Consider the following 22035-nt stretch of genomic DNA (forward strand, 5'->3'; position numbering starts at 1 on the left):
TCTACGACAACCTAGGTTACCTCTCCCCGACAACACGCCCGAGATTCAACGCAGAGGGGGAAGAAAACGTGGACACTCTCATGTGACCTCCGCCTTCCCCCTCCCTCTCTAGCTCCTTCACACATTGGAAGGCTTTCCCAGTTTCCATCCCATCTGCTGGGAACCACCCTACTGTCAAATCCTTCTCCATCCCTTGCATGTTTTACTTTTTTCTCCTCTGGAGCAGTATTATCTCCACTTCATGGCCTACTGTGCACAGAGAAAGCAATATTGGGGAAATACTTCCAAATATACGCAGAGGAAATATTCCCCAAAATGCTGTCCTGCCATAACTAGTTTATGTGCATCACTTCCTAGAAGACACAACAACACATTCCACCTAAAATTAAGCCCCCTGAGAAATGAGGTGGCTGTGGAGGGTTCTGGACACCAGACTAGAAGAGTAGGAGAAATGACTTGAGTTCTCTGACCCACAGACCCCACCTCAAAGGAAACTGCCTGCTTTCTATGGGAATGAAGGGTGTATTGTGTGAACATTAAGGTGTGACCCACTGGGAAAGCAAAGAAATGGACAGTCTAGGGGGAATAGGCCGGCTTCTCTCTGGGTTTGTGGAATTTGGTTCTGCTGTGGTGTATGTATACAGGTCAGCTGCTCCCCCAAGCCTTCAAAGCAAGGTTCCCACGCATCCTTCCACGAAGTCTGTACCACCCTTTTTGGTAAAAGATCCAGCCACAAAATGGATGATTTTATAAGCCAAAATTTGAATACTGGCAATTATTCAAGTAGCCCAGGCTCAGCCACGTGCCGCCTGCGTCCGTGGGCTACACACACCCCCTCTTTTCTCACTGACTCCTGGGCGGTGTGGATCAGCTGGAGAGTGTGATCTGTGGTCAGGGAGTGCCTTCCCGGGGTTTTCGCTTTCAGACCCCTGGTGTTAAAAGACGTTCTGTGAGCGGGTGGGGCCGGGCGCCCCAGTCACGGCGGCCGCCGCCTCCTCTTCCCGCAGGACGGGACAGCGCCCCTGTGGATCGCGTCCCAGATGGGCCACAGCGAGGTGGTGCGGGTGATGCTGCTGCGCGGAGCCGACCGCGACGCTGCGCGGAACGTAAGTGCCCGGGTCGCTCGGCCACAGAGCGAAGCCTCCTAGCGCGCCTGTGCGGAGAAAACGTGTCTTGACTGAGTCTGCAGCCCACATGGGCTTCCTCCCAACCTCCGCCTGCTCTTGAGCAGGAAAACAAAGTCGAAGTCCGATTCGGTGCCGCTCGGTCTCTCTCCTCCTCCACCCGAGATGACCTTGGGACGCACTAGAGAGGGTGGAATCTTAGCCTCAGGCCTGGGGGCGGTAGAGACGGGGCCTCCCGGCTGTCCTGGGGGCTGTCCTAGGGGGATCCCCTGGCTGGTGCTGCGCCTCCTGCAGGCCCTGCCTCTCGCCCCTGCTCCCTGGAGCTGCAGACCCCCTGCACCCCGACCCCTGTCGGCCCGCCAGTCTCCACTGGCCTCTGCTGGTGTCATCTAATACTGCCTCTGTGTGCTCCACAGCAGGCCCTTTTCCCCATAAGGAAGGCTTGAAGACAGCCTGACCACCTATGCTGTTCGCTTTTTGTGTTTTGCTATGGCCTTTTTATAACCCTTGCTTACGTAACCCACCTTCCCCTATCCAAGTGTAAGCTTCAAAAAAGGGAAATCACCAGACGCGTTCGCCACCATTTCACTGCCCTCTCTCCCACTCTTCTTCCCACAATCTCTGAAGCCAGAAAAGAACCCCCCGCCCCCGAATTCCATCTTCCTTCTTTCTGGTTACAGATAAACCCTAATGGCAGGCCGAAGTGGTTTCTTGGCTACGGGAGAATTGTGAACTAAATCCTCCAAACACAGCGATTGATACGTGAAAGCGAGAGAAAAAGGAATTTGGATACTGTGTTCTTGAGCCAAAAAGTAATGACGGAAGCTAAATATTAATTTTTGAATTTGGCTTTTCATTCTTTTTTAGCAGGTTTTATTTTATTTTTTTCTGAGACAGAGTCTCACTCTGTCACCCAGGCTGGGGTGCAGTGGCACGATCTCAGCTCACTGTAACTTCCGCCTCCGGGTTCAAGTGATTCTCGTGCCTCAGCCTCCGCAGTAGCTGGGACTACAGGCACGGGCCACCACACCCGGCTATTGTATTTTTGGTAGAGACGGGGTTTCAAGTGACCCTCCCGCCTTGGCCTTCCAAAGTGCTAGAATTACAGGCGTGAGACACTGCACTTGGCCTTCTAGCAGATTTTAATCTATCACCCCTGCCCCTAACCAGCACTACCCACACACAGACTAGGGCAAGGTTGTATAAATTTTTTTAGAAACAGTAAATACAGCTCAACAATGATCTAAATTATTAAAGACAGTTAACCATTTCTCCTAAGTTATGAACAGCAGAGAATGCCTTTTTGGTCCATCCATGGCCTAAAAATATGCTCTTGAAATTCCCCTTGTCCCCTGCCCGGTGTTCTCAGGAACTATAGGAGTATGAATTCCCAAATGGCAGAGTTCTAACATAATCTAAGTCACGGTTTATCTGATACTCTTTCATGCAGAATTAACTGCTTAATATTCTCTAAAATGCTCCTAGATTAAGAGACATTGCTGATCTGTGCTTAATTTACACATGTCATTAGTTTCTGACAACGGTACTTTCCAGTTCCCAACTGACAGCTCTCAAGCAACACAGACATATGTTAATAATCAACTTTTATTTTTGTCTTTCTGTTAAGGATGGCACAACAGCATTATTGAAAGCAGCCAACAAAGGGTATAATGATGTCATAGAAGAGTTGCTTAAATTCTCACCCACTCTTGGTATTTTGAAGGTAAGACCTAAAGATAAATTTTACTAATCTGTAAGAGAGAGGTTAGAAAGTAAGTCCTCACTTGGGCACTGTGTAGAACTTGGGTGCAGTTAGCCTGGTTGGTTGGATTCTTGAGAGAACACACCTGCAGCTTCTTGATGCTGGAGATCCCAGGGGCACTGGTAGAAGTGGGAGGTGGTAGAAAGAGTGAACCACAGTCTGTCATTACCTAGTTTTCCAGAAAAAAAAAATCGACAGTAGTAATGAAATAGCTAAATTGGAAAGTATACCATATTGACACCATTTGGAGGATTTGTGAAATCAAGGAAGAAGAACAGACACTTATGTCCATTCTCTTCATTTTCTTGAGGAAAGAACCACTCTGTTTTGTTCCCTTAAGTGAAATAAAATAAGCCTCAAACACCTGGAAGCCTCAGAAAATACGTCAGTATGGAGACCCGGGTCCCCTGAAAAACAGAGCCAAAACTCTTTTTTTAAGTTTTGATCTTTTCGTTTTGTTTTGTTTTGCTTTTTGAGATGGAGTCTCCCTTTGTAGCCCAGACTGGAGTGCAATGGCGTGATCTCGGCTCACTGTAACCTCTGCCTCCCAGATTCAAGTGATTCTCCTGCCTCAGCCTCCCAAGTAGCTGGGATTACAGCCACGCTGCCACCACGCCCAGCTTTTTGTATTTTTGGTAGAGATGGGGTTTCACCATATTGGCCAGGCTGGTCTCGAACTCCTGAACTCAAGTGATCTACTTGCCTCAGCCTCCCAAAGTGCTGGGATTACTGGCATGAGCCACCCCACCTGGCCTAAATTTTGATCATTTTTAATTAAAATATTTCTAACCTATAGTATAGATCAGGAGTCAGCGAACTTTTTCTGTAAAGGCTTAATAAATATTAGTGTTTGTATTTACTAATATAATATATATGATTGATTATATTGATTTTATTATTATATTATTATATTAATAGTAATGCTTACTAATATTTTAGTAAATATTACTAAATAGTAATAAATATTACTAATATATTTACTACAGTGAAAGTATATTTATTAATATATAAATATATATAAATATTACTATAGCAAATATATACTACAGAATGTATTTACTATACACTATATATAAGTGTATAGTATATATATACTGTAGTATATACTGTGTATATATAGTATATATACACTATACACTATACTATATATACATATATATGTATACTATATGTATACTGTATATATACACTATATAAATACAGTTTACTATATATAGTATATATATATACAGTATACATATAGTATATATATAGTATAAATTTACATTTTTTCAGAGACAGGGTTTCACTGTGTTGCCCAAGCTTGAGTACAACGATGCAATCGTCGCTCACAGTTATCTTGAATTCCTGCGCTCAAGTAATCCTCCTGCCTCAGCTAGGACTACAGCCACACACCACTGCACCCATCTAATTTTTAAATTTGTTGTAGAGATAGGGTCTCACTATATTGTCCAAGCTGGTCTCAAACTCCTGGCCTTAAGCAATCCTCCTGCCTCGGCCAGGAGGTAGATTAGTATATGGCATATATTTACTATATACAGTCTATACTATACAATATATACTATATACTGTAAATACATACAATATAATATATAGTATCTACTATATAATATAAACATATACTATATATACTATAGAGTAAATATTTATGTCTAGTAATATTTACTGAAATGTTAGTAAATATTACTGTTACCAGATAGCAAATATTTTAGGCTTTGTGGGCCATACAAGTCTCTCCCAACTGCCCCAACTCTGCTGTGGTAATCCAAAAGTAACCATAGAAAATACAACAAAAAGGCCCAGTGCGGTGGCTCACACCTGTAATCCCAGCACTTTGGGAGGCTGAGGCGGGTGGATTGCTTGAATCCAAGAGTTCCAAACCAGCCTGGGCAACATAGCTAGACTCCATCTCCACAAAAAATGTTTTTAAAATTAACTGGTCGTGATGGCATGCACCTGTAGTCCCAGCTACTTGGGAGGCTGAGGCGGGAGGATGGCTTCAGCCTGGGAAATGAAGCTGTGATTGAGCCACTACGCTCCAACCTAGGTGACAGAGGAGACCCTGTCTCAAAAAAAATCTTAATTCCTATAAAACTTTATTTATGAACATTGTATCTATGGAATTTCATGTTTTCACATATTACAAAATATTTTTCTTCTTTTGATCTTTTTAAAATCATTTGAAAATGTAAAAACAGTCTGAGTGCAGTGATTTATCCCTATAATCCAGCACTTTGGGAGGCCGAGGCAGGAGGACTGCTTGAGGCCAGGAGTTAGAGACCAGCCTGGACAATATAGTAAGACCCTATCTGTACAAAAAGTTTAAAAATTAGTTGGATGCAGTGGTGTGTGGCTGTAGTCCCAGCTGAGGCAGGAGGATTGCTTGAGCCCAGGAGTTCAAGGTTACTGTGAGCTATGATTGTATCATTGCACTTCTGCCAGGGCAACAGAGTGAAACCCTGCCTCTGCAAAAATTTTTAAAAGTAGAAACAGTTCTTAGCTTGCAGGATTTGATTTGCAGGCTGTGGTTTGCTGACCCCTGAGATATAATGCTCCTGTTTTATTAAATACAGGACACCAAATCTGTTCTAAATTGACACAGTGGCTTAGCTTTGGGGCTGTCCTCTCAGGGTCTATCAATGTATATAAAACCTACTTGCCCTTGAATGACCCCAGATACTTTTTGGATATTTTGTGTCTGCTCTTTATATTTTTAGATTCCATTCTTGCTGACAGTTAATACAGAACTGCTGTTGTCAATGTGTTGGCCTCTCTCCCCTGCCCTAATGAGCTCATGAGCTACTTTCATCTGCCATGAGCTTTTTTTTTTTTTTTTTTTTTTTTTTGGAGACAGGGTCTCGCTATGTTGCCCAGGCTGGTCTTGACCTTTGAACTCCTGGGCTCAAGTGATTCTCTCATCCTCCTGCCTCAGCCTCCTAAAGCACTGGGATTACAGGTGTGAGCCACTGTGCCTGGCCTGCCATGAGCTTTAGAAGCCAGAAAGCTGCACTTGTTAAAATTGTTTGTAAAGTAAGAATAAACCGTCTATGAAAATGAATTCTATGAACAAAAGGAACCAGCTTTAGAAAGCTTGGACTTTGCAAAATCTAGTCTTGCTTCAAACAGCTCTTTTTTGGCTTTTTAAAAACTCCTGGTCTGGTGTGGTGGCTCACACCTGTAATCCCAGCTCTTTGGGAGGCCAAGGTGGGCGAATCACCTGAGGTCAGGAGTTCAAGACCAGCCTGGCCAATGTGGTGAAACCCCGTCTGTACTAAAAATACAAAAACAAGCCAGGAGTGGTGATGTACACCTGTAATCCCAGCTACTCAGGAGTTTGAGGCAGGAGAATCGCTTGAACCCGGGAGGCGGAGGTTGCAATGAGCCGAGATCACGCCACCGCACTCCAGCCCAGGTGACAAGAGCAAAACTCCATCTCCAGAAAAAAAAAAAAGAAGCAGCCAGAAAGCTGCACTTGTTAAAACTGTTTGTTAAGGCCAGGCACAGTGGCTCACACTTGTAATTCCAGCACTTTGGGAGGCCAAGGCGGGTGGATCACCTGAGATCAGGAGTTCAAGACCAGCCTGGCCAACATGGTGAAACCCCGTCTCTACTAAAAATACAAAAATTAGCTGGGCACGGTGGCTTACGCCTGTAATCCCAGCACTTTGGGAGGCCAAGGCGGGAGGATCACGAGGTCAGGAAATCGAGACCATCCTGGCTAACATGGCGAAACCCCGTCTCTACTAAAAATACAAAAAATTAGCCAGGCATGTGGCGGGTGCCTGTAGTCCCAGCTACTTGGAAGACTGAGGCAGGAGAATGGCGTGAACCCGGGAGGCAGAGCTTGCAGTGAGCCGAGATCGCGCCACTGCACTCAAGCCTGGGTGACAAAGCAAGACTCCGTCTCCAAAAAAAAAAAAAAAATTTTTTAAAGTAAGAATAAACCATCTATGAAAGTGAATTCTATGAATAAAAGGAACAAGCTTTAGAAAGCTTGGACTTTGCAAAATCTAGTCTTGTTTCAAATAACTCTTTTTTGGCTTTTTAAAAACTCCTGGTCAGGCATGGTGGCTCACACCTGTAATCCCAGCACTTTGGGAGGCCGAGGTGGGCAAAACACCTGAGCTCAGGAGTTGGTGACCACCCCAGGCAACATGGCGAAACCCTGTCTCTACAAAAAATACAGAAATTAGCAGGGCGGCTGTTACGCACCTGTAGTCCCAGCTACTCAGGAGGCTGAGGCACGAGAATCGTTTGAGCCCTGGAGGCAGAGGTTGCAGTGAGCCGAGATTGCGCCATTGTACTCCAGCCTGGGAGACAGAGTGAGATACTGTCTCCAAAAAAAAAAAAAAAAAAAAAAATTCTGACCTGTGTTGCACGTAGGTGAAGTTGATAGACTGGCTAAGATTTAGACAAGTAAATTGTTACAAGGGTAGTGAATTATCATACATACTTAAAAGCAACCATAGAAAAATGCTGCTTTGCTGGAATTTTTCTCTGGGTGTGATATTTTACTCTTTTACAAAATCAGAGTGGTTTTTATTATGAGCAATTAATTAGGAAACTAAGTTTGCATTTTGGTACTATTTGTAGACATTTGTACCCTCTAGAACCATGTCTTATGACTGCCCACTGTTCTTAGTTTTGTTATCGTCTCCTCCCCTCCTCTCTCTGGTCCAGCTACATGCTGCATTTAGCTGGTTCCTTATTTTGATAAATATTTGCAGTAAATGTCATAAAACATTAACAACTCATCTATGAGGCCCTTCTGTGCTCAAAAATCCTCCAACTCAAAGCTCCGGGGCATTGCCTCACCCCACATACTCTTCCTCTTAAGCCCTGTAGCTCCACAATCACAGTCCTGCCCGCCTGAGTGCTCAGAGTGTCTGTAGCTGGGCTGACAGGTCAGCCCGCTGGCTAAACAGCTCTTCCTCTAGCCTCGCTGGAAGTGGCTCAGCAAAACTACAGACTGTACGTGTTGTCTCTGAAGAACAAAAATGTTGGGCACGGCGTTGTTGTTTCTTCTGCGGCAAGTTCCAAAGTATGTAAAACAGACTGAGTGACCATGAAGTCATGTGTCCCCTCAGCCCTATTCCGTATTTCACTTGTAAGAGAACATTAGCAATATTTGTACTGACCATTGGTTATGTATCCAAGGACACTATACTAGGAGCTGATGTGACTTTGAAAAGTACAAGGCAAGATAAGGAAGGTTAAGGGTATGAGGTTACAGTCTTATCACCCAGATGGTTTATGATGAAAGCCATGCTGAATGCCAATGGCTGTGAGCTCACTCCTGACACACGTTGTCATTTTCTCTTAGAATGGGACATCAGCGCTCCATGCAGCAGTGCTCAGCGGGAACGTTAAAACAGTTTCGCTGCTCCTAGAAGCAGGGGCAGACCCATCCCTGAGAAACAAGGTACCCACTAAGCAATCTTTTAACTCGATTGGGCCCCTTGAAGTGTCCTCCTAGGCCAGGAAGGATAAATATCTCCCTGGCTCCAGTCACCATCTTCATTCTTTGCATAGTAAGGGCATTCAAGGTTGCTATTAGTAGGTGATTAGTGAGCAGTACAGTTAGACCCAGGAAATTCTACTATTAATAAAAACCCTGACTCATATCAGTGGGTTTTTTGTTTTTTTTTTTAAACAAACCCTTGTGTCGAGGGCTGACTTTCAATAGATTGCAGCGAGGAAGCTGCTCTGCTATGTACGAAACCCTGACCCAGAAGCAGGTCATTTACAAATGGTTTAGCACCAGGTTCCCCATGGACGTGCGTTGTGTGATGGGTGAGGGGGCTATCAATGGTTTTCTTTTTTTCTTTGAGAGGCAGTCTCGCTCTGTCACCCAGACTGGAGTGCAGTGGCGCGATCTTGGCTCACTGCAACCTCCACCTCCCAGGTTCGAGCAATTCTCCTGCCTCAGCCTCCCGAGTAGCTGGGATTACAGGCACAGACCACCAAGCCTGGCTAATTTTTTTGTGTTTTAGTAGAGACGGGGTTTCACCATGTTGGCCAGGCTGGTCTTGAACTCCTGACCTCAAGTGATCCACCCACCTCGGCCTCCCAAAGTGCTGGGATTGCACACATGAGGCACCACGCCCGGCTGGTGGTTATCAATTATCAGTGGTGCACTCTCCTGGTGGAGGTGAGGAAGAAAGGGAGAGCAGTTACTATGGGAGTATCGTTCTATCATCCAAGATGTGCCCTAAAAATGCCAAAATTCTGGTAGTTTATCACCATTCCCATAAGTTCGATGTTCGTATCTTGAGAATTGCTTGTGCTATATTTGGTTGCTTTTGTATTGTTAATAGGAGTACATGCCACTGTTACAAAACAAACCCACTTTTTTCTAGTCCTAAATTCTTCATTTACAATTAGGCCAAACTTTGCGGTGGGAGGGTACACAATAAGAATTTTTTTAAATGATTGTCATTTTACTTCCTCCTCTTCAACATCTGCTTAAGCTGGCACATGTATAGATTGCAGCAGAGGAGAGTAGCCTAGGAAAGGTCTTGAGAGAATGCATGGGCCAGGCGCAGAGGCTCACTCCTGTAAACCCAGCACTTTGGGAGGCTGAGGCGGGTAGATTGCTTGAGCCCAGGAGCTCAAGACCAGCCTGGGCAACATGGCGAAAGCCTGTCTCCACAAAAAATACGAAAATTAGCCAGGTGTGGTGGTGTGCACCTGCAGTCCCAACTACTGGGGAGGCTGAGGTGGAGGATTACCTGAACCCAGCCAAGGAGGTCAAGGGTGTAGTGAGCCATGGTCACGCCACTGCACTCCACCCTGCACGACGGAGTGGAGAGAAAATGCACTAAACTACAAACTTTATTTACTTATTTATTATTTATTTAAATGTAAATTTTTTTCTTTTTATAGAGATGTGTTCTTGCTATGCTGCCCAGGCTGGTCTTGAACTCCGGGACTCAAGCAATCCTCCCACCTTGGCCTACCAAAGTGCTGGTATTATAGGCATAAGCCACCACACCTGGCCTAAACTACAAACTTTGTTGTTGTTGTTGTTGTTTTTGAGACAGTCTCACTCTGTTGACAGGCTGGAGTGCAGTGGCACGATCTCGGCTCACTGCAACCTCCGCCTCCCAGGTTCAAGCAATTCTCCTGCCTCAGCCTCCCGAGTAGCTGGAACTACAGGTGTGCACCATCACACCCAGCTAATTTTTTTGTATTTTTAGTAGAGACGGGGTTTTGCCACGTTGACCGGGATGGTCTCCATCTCTTGACCTTGTGATCCGCCCCCCTCGGCCTCCCAAAGTGCTGGGATTACAGGCGTGAGCCACTGCGCCCAGCCATAAACTACAAACTTTTGGAGGAGGAAGTGGTATTGGTGTTTACAAATAGAGAAGGATATGAAAAGCAACCTTTACTTTATACTTAACATACTCTGAATTTTTCTAAGTGTATATTACTGTGTTAAAATTTTTTTAATACTAAAAACAAAAACATATAACATTTCATGACATTTTGAAAAGAAACCTTAAGAAGTGCCAGTTAAACAACATGCCAGGGGTCACTTTTTTCATTTGACTCAGCATGTAGAAGTATTACTTCCCCATTCCCATTGAATTGCTTGTCTATAACATTTCTACTTATCTCTCCTTAGATACTTGGATTTGTTTTCCATTAGCTGGCTGGGCTGTGTGATAAGCCAGTTGAAATCACAATTGCCTTTCTTTAGATCTTATCTTTAGACCTTGTGCCCAGACTTCTTAAAGAGACTAGTCTTTGTTGGTGAGCTATCCAGTACTGAATTAAGGCAAGGAGGAAACATTGATACCTTTACATAGAAACTGAAAAATGTAATTCCTTGTGTGTCTCCTAGAATAATGGAATAACTACTGACAATAATGGTTATGAGTAATTTCAAGTGGGCAAAATGCTGGATTTTGGACCCTCCTGAATCCAAGCAAGTGTAACTGCCCAATGGGTTCACCTTGCCTGCTGCCTAGACAGAACAGATGTATCAGGACAGGGGACTTGCAATGGAGAAAGAGTAATTCACACAGAGCCAGCTGTGCGGGAGACAGGAGTTTTATTATTACTCAAATCAGTATCTCCGAGCATTCGGGGATCAGAGTTTTTAAAGATAATTTGGCGGGTAGGGGCTTGGGAAGTAGGGAGTGCTGATTGGCCAGATTGGAGATGGAATCATAGGGGGTCAAAGGTAGGTTTTCTTAATGTTTTCTGTTTCCCGGTGCGATGGCAGAAGTGATTGGGCCAGATTACTGGTCTGGGTGGTGTCACTGATCCATCAAGTGCAAGGTCTGCAAAATATTTCAAGCACTAATCTTAGGTTTTAAAATAGTGATGTTACCTCCAGTAGCAAGTCGGGGCAGTTCAAACTCTTGGAGCCAGAAGCTGCATGACCCCTAACCTAAATTGTAATTTTTTTTTTTTTTGAAACAGAATTTCTCTCTTGTTGCCCAAGCTGGAGTGCAATGGTGCGATCTCAGCTCACTGCAACCTTCGCCTCCCAGGTTCAAACGATTCTCCTGCTTCAGCCTTCCGAGTAGCTGGGATTACAGGCGCATGCCAGGCTAATTTTTTGTATTTTTAGTAGAAACAGGGTTTCACCAATTTTCACTTTGGGAAACAGGGTTTCCCAAAGTGCTGGGATTACAGGCGTGAGCCACCGCGCCTGGCCCTAAATTGTAATTTCTAATCTTGTAGCTAACTTGTTAGTGCTACAAAGGCAGACTGGTCCCTAGGCAAGAAGGGGGTCTTTTCGGGAAAGGGCTGTTACCAGTTTTGTTTCAGAGTCAAACCATGAGCTGAATTCCTTCCCAAAGTTAGTCTGACCTATGCCCAGCAATGAATAAGCACAGCTTAAAGTTTAGAGGCAAGATGGAGTTGGTTAGGTCTGATTTCTTTCACTGTCTTAATTTCCTCAGTTATAATGTTGCAAAGGCGGTTTCACAGGGAGGAAATATTAGTACCTATATATAGAAACTGAAAAATGCAATTCCTTGTGCATCTCCTAGAATAATGGAATAATCACCAGTTATAAGTATTTTCCAGTGGGCAAAATGCTAGGCTTTGGACCCTCCCTTAAAAATGACTTGAAAACATGTGTGGGCGCTCCTGTTGGAGCTTCATACTGCAGAAGCCCTCAGACACCTGGGAGGAGCTGCCAGGGAAGACCCCAGCTTCCTACCAGCCACTCCCTAGAAGCCAGTCTTACTAATAGCAGCTCCATAGGCAAGGGTGTTGGGATTCCTGCAGAAGGAGCATTCTTGGCTTTCATTCATTCGTTCAACAAACACTAGATACCATGCACTGTGCTATGTGCTGGGAATGCAGTAGTGAATAAGATTCACAGTTGCTGCTTTCATGAAGCTCAGAGTTTAGTGGGGAATAAAGACAATTAAACAAAGCAGTTGCAATACGGAGTGACAAGAGCTGTAAGCAGGGGAGTAAAAGAATAGTTTGGAGGCTTCCGGGAGAAAGTGACTTCTCAGCTAGTACAGAACACTCTTCTGCTCCAGGAGTTCCAAGACTTCTGCTCTGGGGCTTCGAGACAGATGCCTGAGGAGAAGGCCAACCAGTGGCCCCAACAGCCATTCCTCACGCTATAGCCATTCCTCAGGTTGTAGCCATACCCCTGGGTGCAGGGGTCTTATGTTTCCAACACCCTTGACTGAGCACATCTTCTCTCAGGAGCAGTGGGGAGATTTGGTGGTTTGATACTGTAGTAGCATGAATATGGGCCTATGCTCCTGCTCCATAATGAACGAGATAGCCTTTAGGGGCTAGCCTGGGGCACTCGCCATCACATCAATCTCTACAATCTCAGCAACCTGAGAATCTAGTGGGGACTAACGGGGAGGGAAGAGGAATTAAACCAGGATTTTAGAACAACATGGAAGACAGAATGGTGATGTGAATGACCAAAACTTGACAACATGATTTGAAAGTATAAAGCTTTTTTTAATAGCAGAGGATATGGACATTCATGGAGATGGTCACACAAGGCAACACGCTGGCAGGCTGGTAGACAGAGGTAGAGCTTCTTAAGCTCCCTTCTCCTTGACTGTAGAGGTTCCTCTAACTACCTTCCAGTCTGCTTACCATGGACCAGCCACTGATGTAGACAGCTCAGTTATTCCTGAGTGTTTGCTCTGAGACTGGATGAAGCTTAGGTCTGTTTACCAGGAGCATTTCTCTGCAGGCCCAGGTGTTAGGCCTGTACAATATCTGTTCCTGCAGGAACTAAGCTAACAGAACTTGACCCCATAGAGGAGCCTGTGGTCTGTAGTAGCATAGCATAATAATTTCCTCTGTGATTGAATCCAGCATCGGCATCAAGGGTCCCATGTGGTGAGAAGGGGTGCAGCCACAGGACATGCTGCACAGCAGACCACTTGTGGCAAACTTACAATTCCTAACAAGTGAGGTTCCAGCCAGTAGATAGAGGTCAGGGAGCAGGATCCAGCTAGAAGATGGGGACTGCAGAAGCTTCACCTGGGATCAAGTTTCCAAATAAAGCAACTGGGGTTCCAGGCTTGGCTGCTAGAGAAAAAAATATGGTGAGACAGGTAACATCTACAACCAAGCCTCCCTCCCCCATTCTGCATGCCACTTTACCCTTTAATGGCCTCCCCTGAAATTCCCAGAACATCCTTCTTTCTTTTTAGAGACAGAGTCTCACTCTGTCACCCAGCCTGGAGTGCAGTGTTGCCATCATAGCTAACTGTAACCTTGAACTCCTGTGCTTAAGTGATATTCCTGCCTCAGCCTCCCGAGTAGCTGAACTATAGGCATGAGCCACCATGCCCGGCCACAAGAACATCCTTCTGATTCCTCTATACAAACAGTTCTCAAAGTGGGATCCTTGGACCCCTGAAGATCTTCATGACCCATACAGGGGGTCTAAGAAGTCAAAACAAGGTTGGATGTAGTGGCTCATGCCTGTAATCCCAGCACTTTGGGAGGCAGAGGTGGGAGGATCACTTGAGCCTGGAAGTTCAAGACCAACCTGGGCAATATAGCAAGACCCCATCTCTACAAAAAAAATAAAAATCTATTTACAATTTTAAAAGAGAATTCAAAACCATATTCTTGATAATAAAAAGATGTTAGCCAGTTGAGGTAGTTCATGCCTGTAATCCCAGCAGTTTGGAAGGTTGAGGCAGCAGGATCGCTTGAAGCCAAAAGTTCAAGACCAGCATGGGCAATACAGCAAGACCTCATCTCTTTAAGAAATTAAAAAACAAAAAACATAGCTGGGCATGGTGGTGTGTGCCTGTAGTCCTAACTACTAGGGTGGCTGAGGTGGAAAGATCGTTTGAGTCCAGGAGTTCAAGGCTGCAGTGAGCTACATGATTGTGCCACTGCACTCCAGCCTTAGCAACAGAGAGAAAACCTGTCTCCTAAAAAAACAAACAAGATCTTAATCTGCCTTTTTCACTGTGCTGACATTTGCTCTAGTGGTACAAAAGCAAAAGCAATGGCGGGTGAAACTGTTGGGGCCTTAGTACACCTCAAAGCAGGAACACTAAACTGCACTGGCAAAATATTTTACAAGCCTTTGTAAATTATTTTATAAATTTTGTAAATTACAAAAATACCAGTTGTACTTAAGAATGTCTCTGATGAAGCAGTAAAAACATGTCAATTTTATTCAATTTTGGCTCTTCCTATACATCTTTTTAAAATTTTGTGTAATTGGCCAGGTGCAGTGGCTCACGCCTGTAATCTCAGCACTTTGGGAGGCCAAGGCAGGTGGATCACGTGAGGTCAGGAGTTCGAGACCAGCCTGGCCAACATGGTGAAACCCTGTCTCTACTAAAAATACAAAAATTAGCCAGGCGTGGTTGCGCATGCCTGTAATCCCAGCTACTCAGGTGGTTGAGGCAGGAGAATTGCTTGAACCCGGGAGGTGGAGGTTGCAGTGAGCCAAGATCTCACCACTGCACTCCAGCCTGGGCGACAGAGCGAGACTCTGTCTCAAAAAATAATAACGACAATAATAATAATAATAAAATTCTGTGTGATGGCAGGGCAAAGTGGCCAACACCTATAATCTCAGCACTTCAGGAGGCCTAGGTGGGAAGATTGCTTGAGGCCAGGAGTTCAAGACCACCCTGGGCAACATAGCAAGACCCCATCTCTCCAGAAAAAAAATAAAAAAAGCCAGGGATAGTGGCACACACCTGTAGTCCCAGCTTGAGCCCAAGGAGTTTGAGGCTGTTGTGAGCTATGATTGCACCACTGCATGCCAGCCTGGGTGACACAGTGAGACCATCTTGTCTAAAAAAATAAATAAATAAATAAAATTCTGGGCCGGGCATGGTGGCTAACACCTGTAATCCCAGCACTTTGGGAGGTTAAGGCGAGTGGATCACCTGAGGTCAGGAGTTCACAACCAGCCTGTCCAACATGGTGAAACCCCATCTCTACTAAAAATATAAAAATTAGCCAGGCACAGTGGTGGGCGCCTGTAATCCCAGCTACTCAGGAGGCTGAGGCAGGAGAATCACTTGAACCCAGGAGACAGAGGCTGCAGTGAGCAGAGACTGTGCCATTACACTCCAGCCTGGGCGACAGAATAAGACTCTGTTTCAAAATAAATAAATAAAATAAAATAAAATAAAATTCTGTGAGATGAAATGGAAAGCATGCCTAAAGCACTTCTGCTGTGTACTGAAGTATGATGATTATCTCAAGAAAAAGCACCTGGCCAGGAACGGTGGCTCACGCCTGTAATCCCAGCACTTTGGGAGGCTGAGGCAGGTGGATCATGAGGTCAAGAGATCAAGACCATCCTGGCCAACATGGTGAAACCCCATCTCTACTAAAAATACAAAAACTAGCCAGCCGTGGTGGCATGCGCCTGTAGTCCCAGCTACTCGGGAGGCTGAGGCAGGAGAATCGCTTGAATCCAGGAGGCAGAGGTTGCGGTGAGCCAAGATGGCACCACTGCACTCCAGCCTGGGCAACAGAGTGAAACTCCGTCTTAAAAAAAAAAAAAAAAAGAAGTAAACATGGCAGATTAGCATCCAAGATGGAGTTGCGTTAGCCTCCACAGTCCCTGTGCAGTTGTTTGAATTGCAAAGTGAACCTGCCACTTTTTTCATAGAACACTATTTTTACTTGAAAGAACAAGGTATCTACCACTATGACCTTAACAGCTTCCCAAAACTTAAAGGCTTTTCTGATGGATCAGTTTTTTTGTTTATTTGTTTGTGAGATGGAGTCTCACTCGCTATCACTAAGGCCGGAGTGCTGTGGCGTGATCTCAGCTCACTGCAACCTCCGCCTCCCAGGTTCCAGGGATTCTCCTGCCTCAGCCTCCTGAGTAGCTGGGATTACAGGCATGCACCACCATGCCCAGCTAATTTTTGTATTTTTAGTAGAGACAGGTTTTCGCCATATTGGCCAGGCTGGTCTTAAACTCTTGACCTCAGGTGATCCACTTGCCTTGGCCTCCCAAAGTGCTGGGATTACAGGCGTGAGCCACCACGCCCAGCCAGAATGTGAGTTTTTGATATTGCACAATGAAATGTGCCAACATTCTACAAACTCAGTGAACTGATATTTTCCAAATGAGCAGTGCATGTTACATACCATGCATAGGTAAAAGATCCAACTATAAATAGATAAACCTGTGGGTTTTAAAGTTCATTGATATGGTTTCAAATCCCACATTGCATTTAACCTTCAAGAAACTACCATTTGTTGAGTATTGATGTGGCGTCAGAGAATAATATCTACAACAATCCAAAAAGACTTAAAATACTCCTTCCTTTTTCAGCTACATATCTGTGTGAAGCTTAATTTTCTTTATATCCTTCTACCAAAACAACATATCACAATAGACAGGATACAGATGGAGATATGAGAATCCAATTGTATTCTGCTAAGCTACACATGAAAGAAATATATAAAGCTGTTGAGCAGTGCTACTCTTCTCAGAATTTTTACTTGCTTTTGAAAATTTAATTTTTCATAACTATATTAACTTGGATTTATTATTTTTAGTGAATTAATAAATATATTTTTAAATGTTTCTCACTTTTAATTCCTTTTTTTTTTCTTTTTGAAAATATTTTCTTTTTAAATAATAGAGATGAGGTTTCACTATGTTGCCCAGGCTGGTCTCCAACTCCTGAGCTCAAGTGGTCCTCTCACCTCGGCCTCCCAAAGTGCTAGCATTACAGGTGTGAGCCACTGTGCATAGCCCTCCGCTTTCATTTTTAATAAGTTAAAAACAAAATTTGTTAGGCTCTTCAATAATTTTTGAGAGTATAAAGGGTCCTGAAACCAACAGGTTTGAGAACCACTTCCACATCACACCTGTTGTCAATGGTAGGGACTGGTTCACTAGATGCCTAATGGATGTATCTCAGCAGCAATATGAAAAGAAAGGACTTCAAGTGATACTGGGTAAGGTGGAAGGTGTTAGCCACCAATGCTGTTCTTTCCCAGGTGTCTCTTATGCTCTGGAGGTTTCCTATCTCTGCCTTCTCATCAAAAGATATCTGGCCCGGCGCGATATCTGTAATCCCAGCACTTTGGGAGGCGGAGGCGGGTGGATCGCTTGAGGTCAGGAGTTCAAGATCAGCCTGGCTAAATGGCGAAACCCCGTCTCTACTAAAAATACAACATTTAGCCGAGCATGATGGCACATGCCTGTAGTCCCAGCCACTCGGGAGGCTGAGGCAGGAGAATTGCTTGAACCCAGGAGGCAGAGATTACAGTGAGCTGAGGTCACACCACTGCACTCCAGCCTGGGTGACAAAGCGAGACTCCATCTCAAAAAACAAACAAACAAAAAAGACACCTGCTGAGTCCTGACTCAGTCCCAAGTCCTTAGTGGACAGACTACCTCATGTCATACATTAATAAATATAAGGTAGGCTGGGCACGGTGGCTGATGCCTGTAATCCCAACACTTTGGAAGCTGAGGCAGAAGGATCACTTAAACCGAGGAGTTCAAGACCAGCTGGGGCAACATGGCAAACCCCATCTCCGGAAATTAGCCGAGCATAGTGGTGCACATCTGTGGTCCCAGCTACTCGGGAGGCTGAGGTGGGAGGATCATTTGAGCTGGGGAGGTCAAGGCTGCAGTGAGCCATGATTGCAACACTGCACTCCAGCCTGGGTGACACAGCAAGACCCTGTCTCAAAAAATAATAATAATAAAATAATAAAATACATATAAGGTATAACATTTAGTTTGACCAGTACTTACTGAGCACATTTTAGACATGCTGGGCATTGTGCTGGAGATAAGGATACAATGATTAATTAGATCTGGACCCTTCCCCCTAGGAGATTACAGTCTAGTAAGGGATCTGGCTGGAAAATGTCTCTAAGAATGAGATAAGGATATAACAAGTAATATTTATACATTTAAAGAAGATTTGTAATACCTTTACATAAAAGAGTGAGTCCAGTGTGGATTTTTTTCATTAGTGAAGGAGAAAGGGTGGGTCAAATGCCCCTCTTTAGAATCCCTAAAACCACACCAGCTATGGGGATTCACTAATGCCCGTCTTCTCTTCTTTCAGGCCAATGAACTTCCGGCAGAACTAACCAAAAATGAACGTATATTGCGTCTCCTGAGAAGTAAAGAAGGTCCCAGAAAGAGCTAACTTAGCTCCATATTTGACAGAAAGATAGAAAGTTTAACCACATTGTCCAAAAAGAAATTGCATTTCAAGCAGTGTTGGAAATTCTTTTATGAAAAAAAAATGCCCAGAATGCCCACCCTGTGGGTCCCTGACAAAGAAGAGCTACGCTCTGTGCTCCAAGAACCAAACAGCTCAAGGACCCTCTTGCCCCTTCACCATGGACTTCTCATGGTGTCCTGTAACTCAGCTCCCGGGGGGCCTGGCATGTTCACAGATTCCACAGAAACTCATTTTCAACAATGCTAACTTGGGCCTCTCAGTTAAACTCTAAGGTACTTAGACAGGGTTCTCAGTACTAAGCAAGGAGACAGAATGCTTTGTTCCTTTAAAAGACTGAAAAGCTGACCTTCAATGGATTGATGCACTTTTGCTTTTGTGTTAAATGTAGATGTGCTAAAATATATAGATCTATCATATTTTACCTACATATATATGTCATTCCAGTATAAAACATTTTCCTCTACCCAAGAACCATAGCCATGATTGTTATAAATCAATGAAGTGTAAACATACATTATTAAAAAACCACTTCTGACATTCCATTATGTGCTATTCAAAGATGGACTATTGAAACTATAGAAAAGACAGACTGTGCATTTGTTCATTGATCCTCATCTTATTCCTCACATGTAAAAATCAATTTTACATAGAGTCAACATTGTAGGTAGGTTACGATACCAGTGGCAAATTTGGAAATTCAGAAAGTTATAAACCACGAGACATATGTAGGCTTGTCTCTCTGGTCTTTTATTTTGGCTGTATTGTTGGGAATCTATTTCCTATTCCATAAGTAAGTATACCTAACGTGCTGTGGAATCTTGAGTTTCCAACACCGTGTTGCTTGATAGAATGACTTTGAGGTCCTTGGATAAAATGTGATACACGCAAGTACAGTATGTTGCTATTACTATTGCAGGAGTATGAATAATAAAAGACTGTTGTTAGCACTTAGTAAGTCTTCATCTATGCATGTTTTTGAGTTGACTGATTCCAAGAACGAAATATGAGGTTTATTTAATTATTCCTTTGAAGGGGATCAAAACTTATATTCAATGCACTTTATAATTAATGGTGTCTAAATGCCTCAGTCAGTGCCTAACTGCACATACAAAAATAAAACCTTCTTTCTGGAATCTACCAAAATAAACGCAATGGTATTTCTGCTATTTAAACACATCTTTAGCTTATTTCTTCATGTTCTGCTCTGGTTTTCAGTCAGTGTCTATGTAAAGACATGTTTAGAGGAAAATGTTGTAATCCCAAAAGAATTTTTGTTTAACCAACTTTCAGTGTTACTAAAAGGATTATCTTTAATTCAGTAAATAATAGAACATAATCTTCAAAATTGGAAGATATTCTCTTAAAATTTATTACAATTAATGCAACAAACATCAGCATATTTTGATAAATGTCTCAAGGGAATGAGCAACTCACAGGCCCCAGAGGTGCCTACAGCTTGACCAGCTGTACAAAAAGCCTGCAACCTGATTCTAGGATAAAATATTAGAAAGCTCTCTGTTGCTTAAACACCCAGATATAAACATTTTGGTGGCTAAAAAGCAGTGCAGTTTCCTCATTGACATTCTTTCATTCAGCAAATTTGTACAAATATACATTTTCTCTTGTGAGAATTTCAAAAAGCTATTTCATTTTGAAGAGGAAAATAATATAGCCTTAAATGCTTTATATTTTCCCCTTAGTTAGCCCTTATGGGAAAAATAGTTGCTAATCACTGATACAAAGCAAAACCTTGTGGGTACTGATAACAAAGTTCCAAAAGACAAAATGGTATGAATCACAGACTTACTGTTTTTCACTAAAACATGTCATTGGCCTATTACTTCAATAGTTTTAAGTGGGTAATGTTCTTGAACAATATTAGAGCCATAAAATTGAAGCAAGTAGCTTTAACAATATGGAGGCCTTCTTACTGTAGATAAGAGGTGTCTAGCTTAAAAGGATCACATTTGATCTAGATGAGATTATAGCAGGGAAGATGATTAATCACCTACCAAAGACTGTACGGAAAGGTCTGTTATTTTTAAAATTGCATTTTAGTTTGCACACATGTAAATGATCATTCTATGTTAATCTAATCGACAATTCAGTTAGCACCACATCCTAAGACTTAAAACTAGCAATTCCTATGCAAATTATCTGCTTAACTGAACTACAAATGTTTTTCATTAATTCATTTCTTTGATGACATATTACATGTTATATAATAATTCAAAATAAAGTTAATATACTACCCCCTTTGCCTTTGCTACTTTTTTCTTTTTGTTTTTAATCACAAGTTATTGCTATGTGATTTTTAGTAGCATGGAATTTTAGGGTGAATGATTCAACTCTGTAAATATATTGATATTTGGGACCCTAAATAGACATTTAAACTTTATTTTAGTAATGGACCTATGATTTCATTATCTCTGCTGTAGAGAATGAAATGATTCCAAAAAGTTTTCATTCAGAAAAGGATTCTTGGGACAGTTATTGAAGATGCTGAAAATAGAAAATTTTCTGATTCGTATTATTTATGATGCTCCTGGCCCTTTAGTCCTTTGCAATAACTTTCTCTTGTGAAGTAGCTGGTGGTTTTGCAGAACTACTGGTGTAGGAGACAATAATTTGCAGCAGTAACATCAGGAATATGGAGATTTACAGGGACATCCTGGCTTCCATCTGCTCCATCCACCCTCTGCCACCACAAGAAAGCTACGTCTCTTCATAAATCCCACAGTGAGACACATACACAGAAGAAAAGAGTGCCCCCAAATACCAGGCTACTTAGAACCAGACAGAGATGCCTGTGTTTTGGTGGGGGGCTACAGATTATAGGGGTGAGAAGCTGAGTTCCTAATTTCCTAACAAAGTGCTTTTGGTGCTAGAATTGGATGTTTCAGAGGTAGTGGCCAGGTGAGGAGTCCCGGTGGCTCACGCCTGTAATCCCAGCACTTTCAGAGGCCAAGGCAAGGTGGGTCACTTGAGTTCAGGAGATCAAGACCAGCCTAGGCAACATAGTGAGACGCCCATCTCTCTAAAAATAAAAAAAAATTAGCCTGACATGGTGGTGGTTCACACCTGCAGTCCCAGCTACTTGGGAGACTGAGGTGGGAGGATGGCTTGAGCCCAGGAGGTCGAGGCTGCAATAGTACACTCCAGCCTGAGTGATAGAGTGAGACCCTGTCTCAAAATAAATCAATCAATAAAAATAAAAGCAGCAACTAACATTTGTTAAGGGATTGTTACGTGCTAAGCACTTTAGATAATCTTATAAAGTGTTATGCATTGTTTTCATTTACACCTGGCAACAACCCTATGAAATAAACACTATTACCATCCTCATCTTACAGTTGAGGGAACTGGCTTTGAAAGACAGTCTACCTCTTGGGAATTTTACTTTTGCTTTTTGGGGGAAGGTGGAGGAGGCAGTGGTGCCCAGATGGAGTCACAGTTGTAGCGTCAGAGCAGTGAAGGTGGAGAGTATGGG

General features: G+C 43.3%; 1 protein-coding gene across 2 annotated transcripts in view; it reads left to right on the forward strand.

Annotated features, from left to right (window-relative positions):
- Positions 1-18574, forward strand: part of ANKRD29 (ankyrin repeat domain 29) — a 60532-nt gene extending 41958 nt beyond the window's left edge. The window contains exons 7-10 of one of the 2 annotated variants that reach the window (XM_032152641.2): positions 1008-1106; positions 2752-2847; positions 8210-8308; positions 18423-18574. In XM_032152641.2, the coding sequence (XP_032008532.1) occupies positions 1008-1106; positions 2752-2847; positions 8210-8308; positions 18423-18506 (378 nt within the window). In that variant the 3' untranslated portion in view covers positions 18507-18574. The remainder of the gene's footprint in view (positions 1-1007; positions 1107-2751; positions 2848-8209; positions 8309-18422) is intronic. The other variant, XM_032152642.2, reaches the window with a different exon arrangement.
- Positions 18575-22035: the final 3461 nt, after the last annotated feature.

Source organism: Hylobates moloch, unplaced genomic scaffold (assembly GCF_009828535.3).
Source record: "Hylobates moloch isolate HMO894 unplaced genomic scaffold, HMol_V3 SCAFFOLD_5, whole genome shotgun sequence".
NCBI lineage: Eukaryota > Metazoa > Chordata > Mammalia > Primates > Hylobatidae > Hylobates > Hylobates moloch.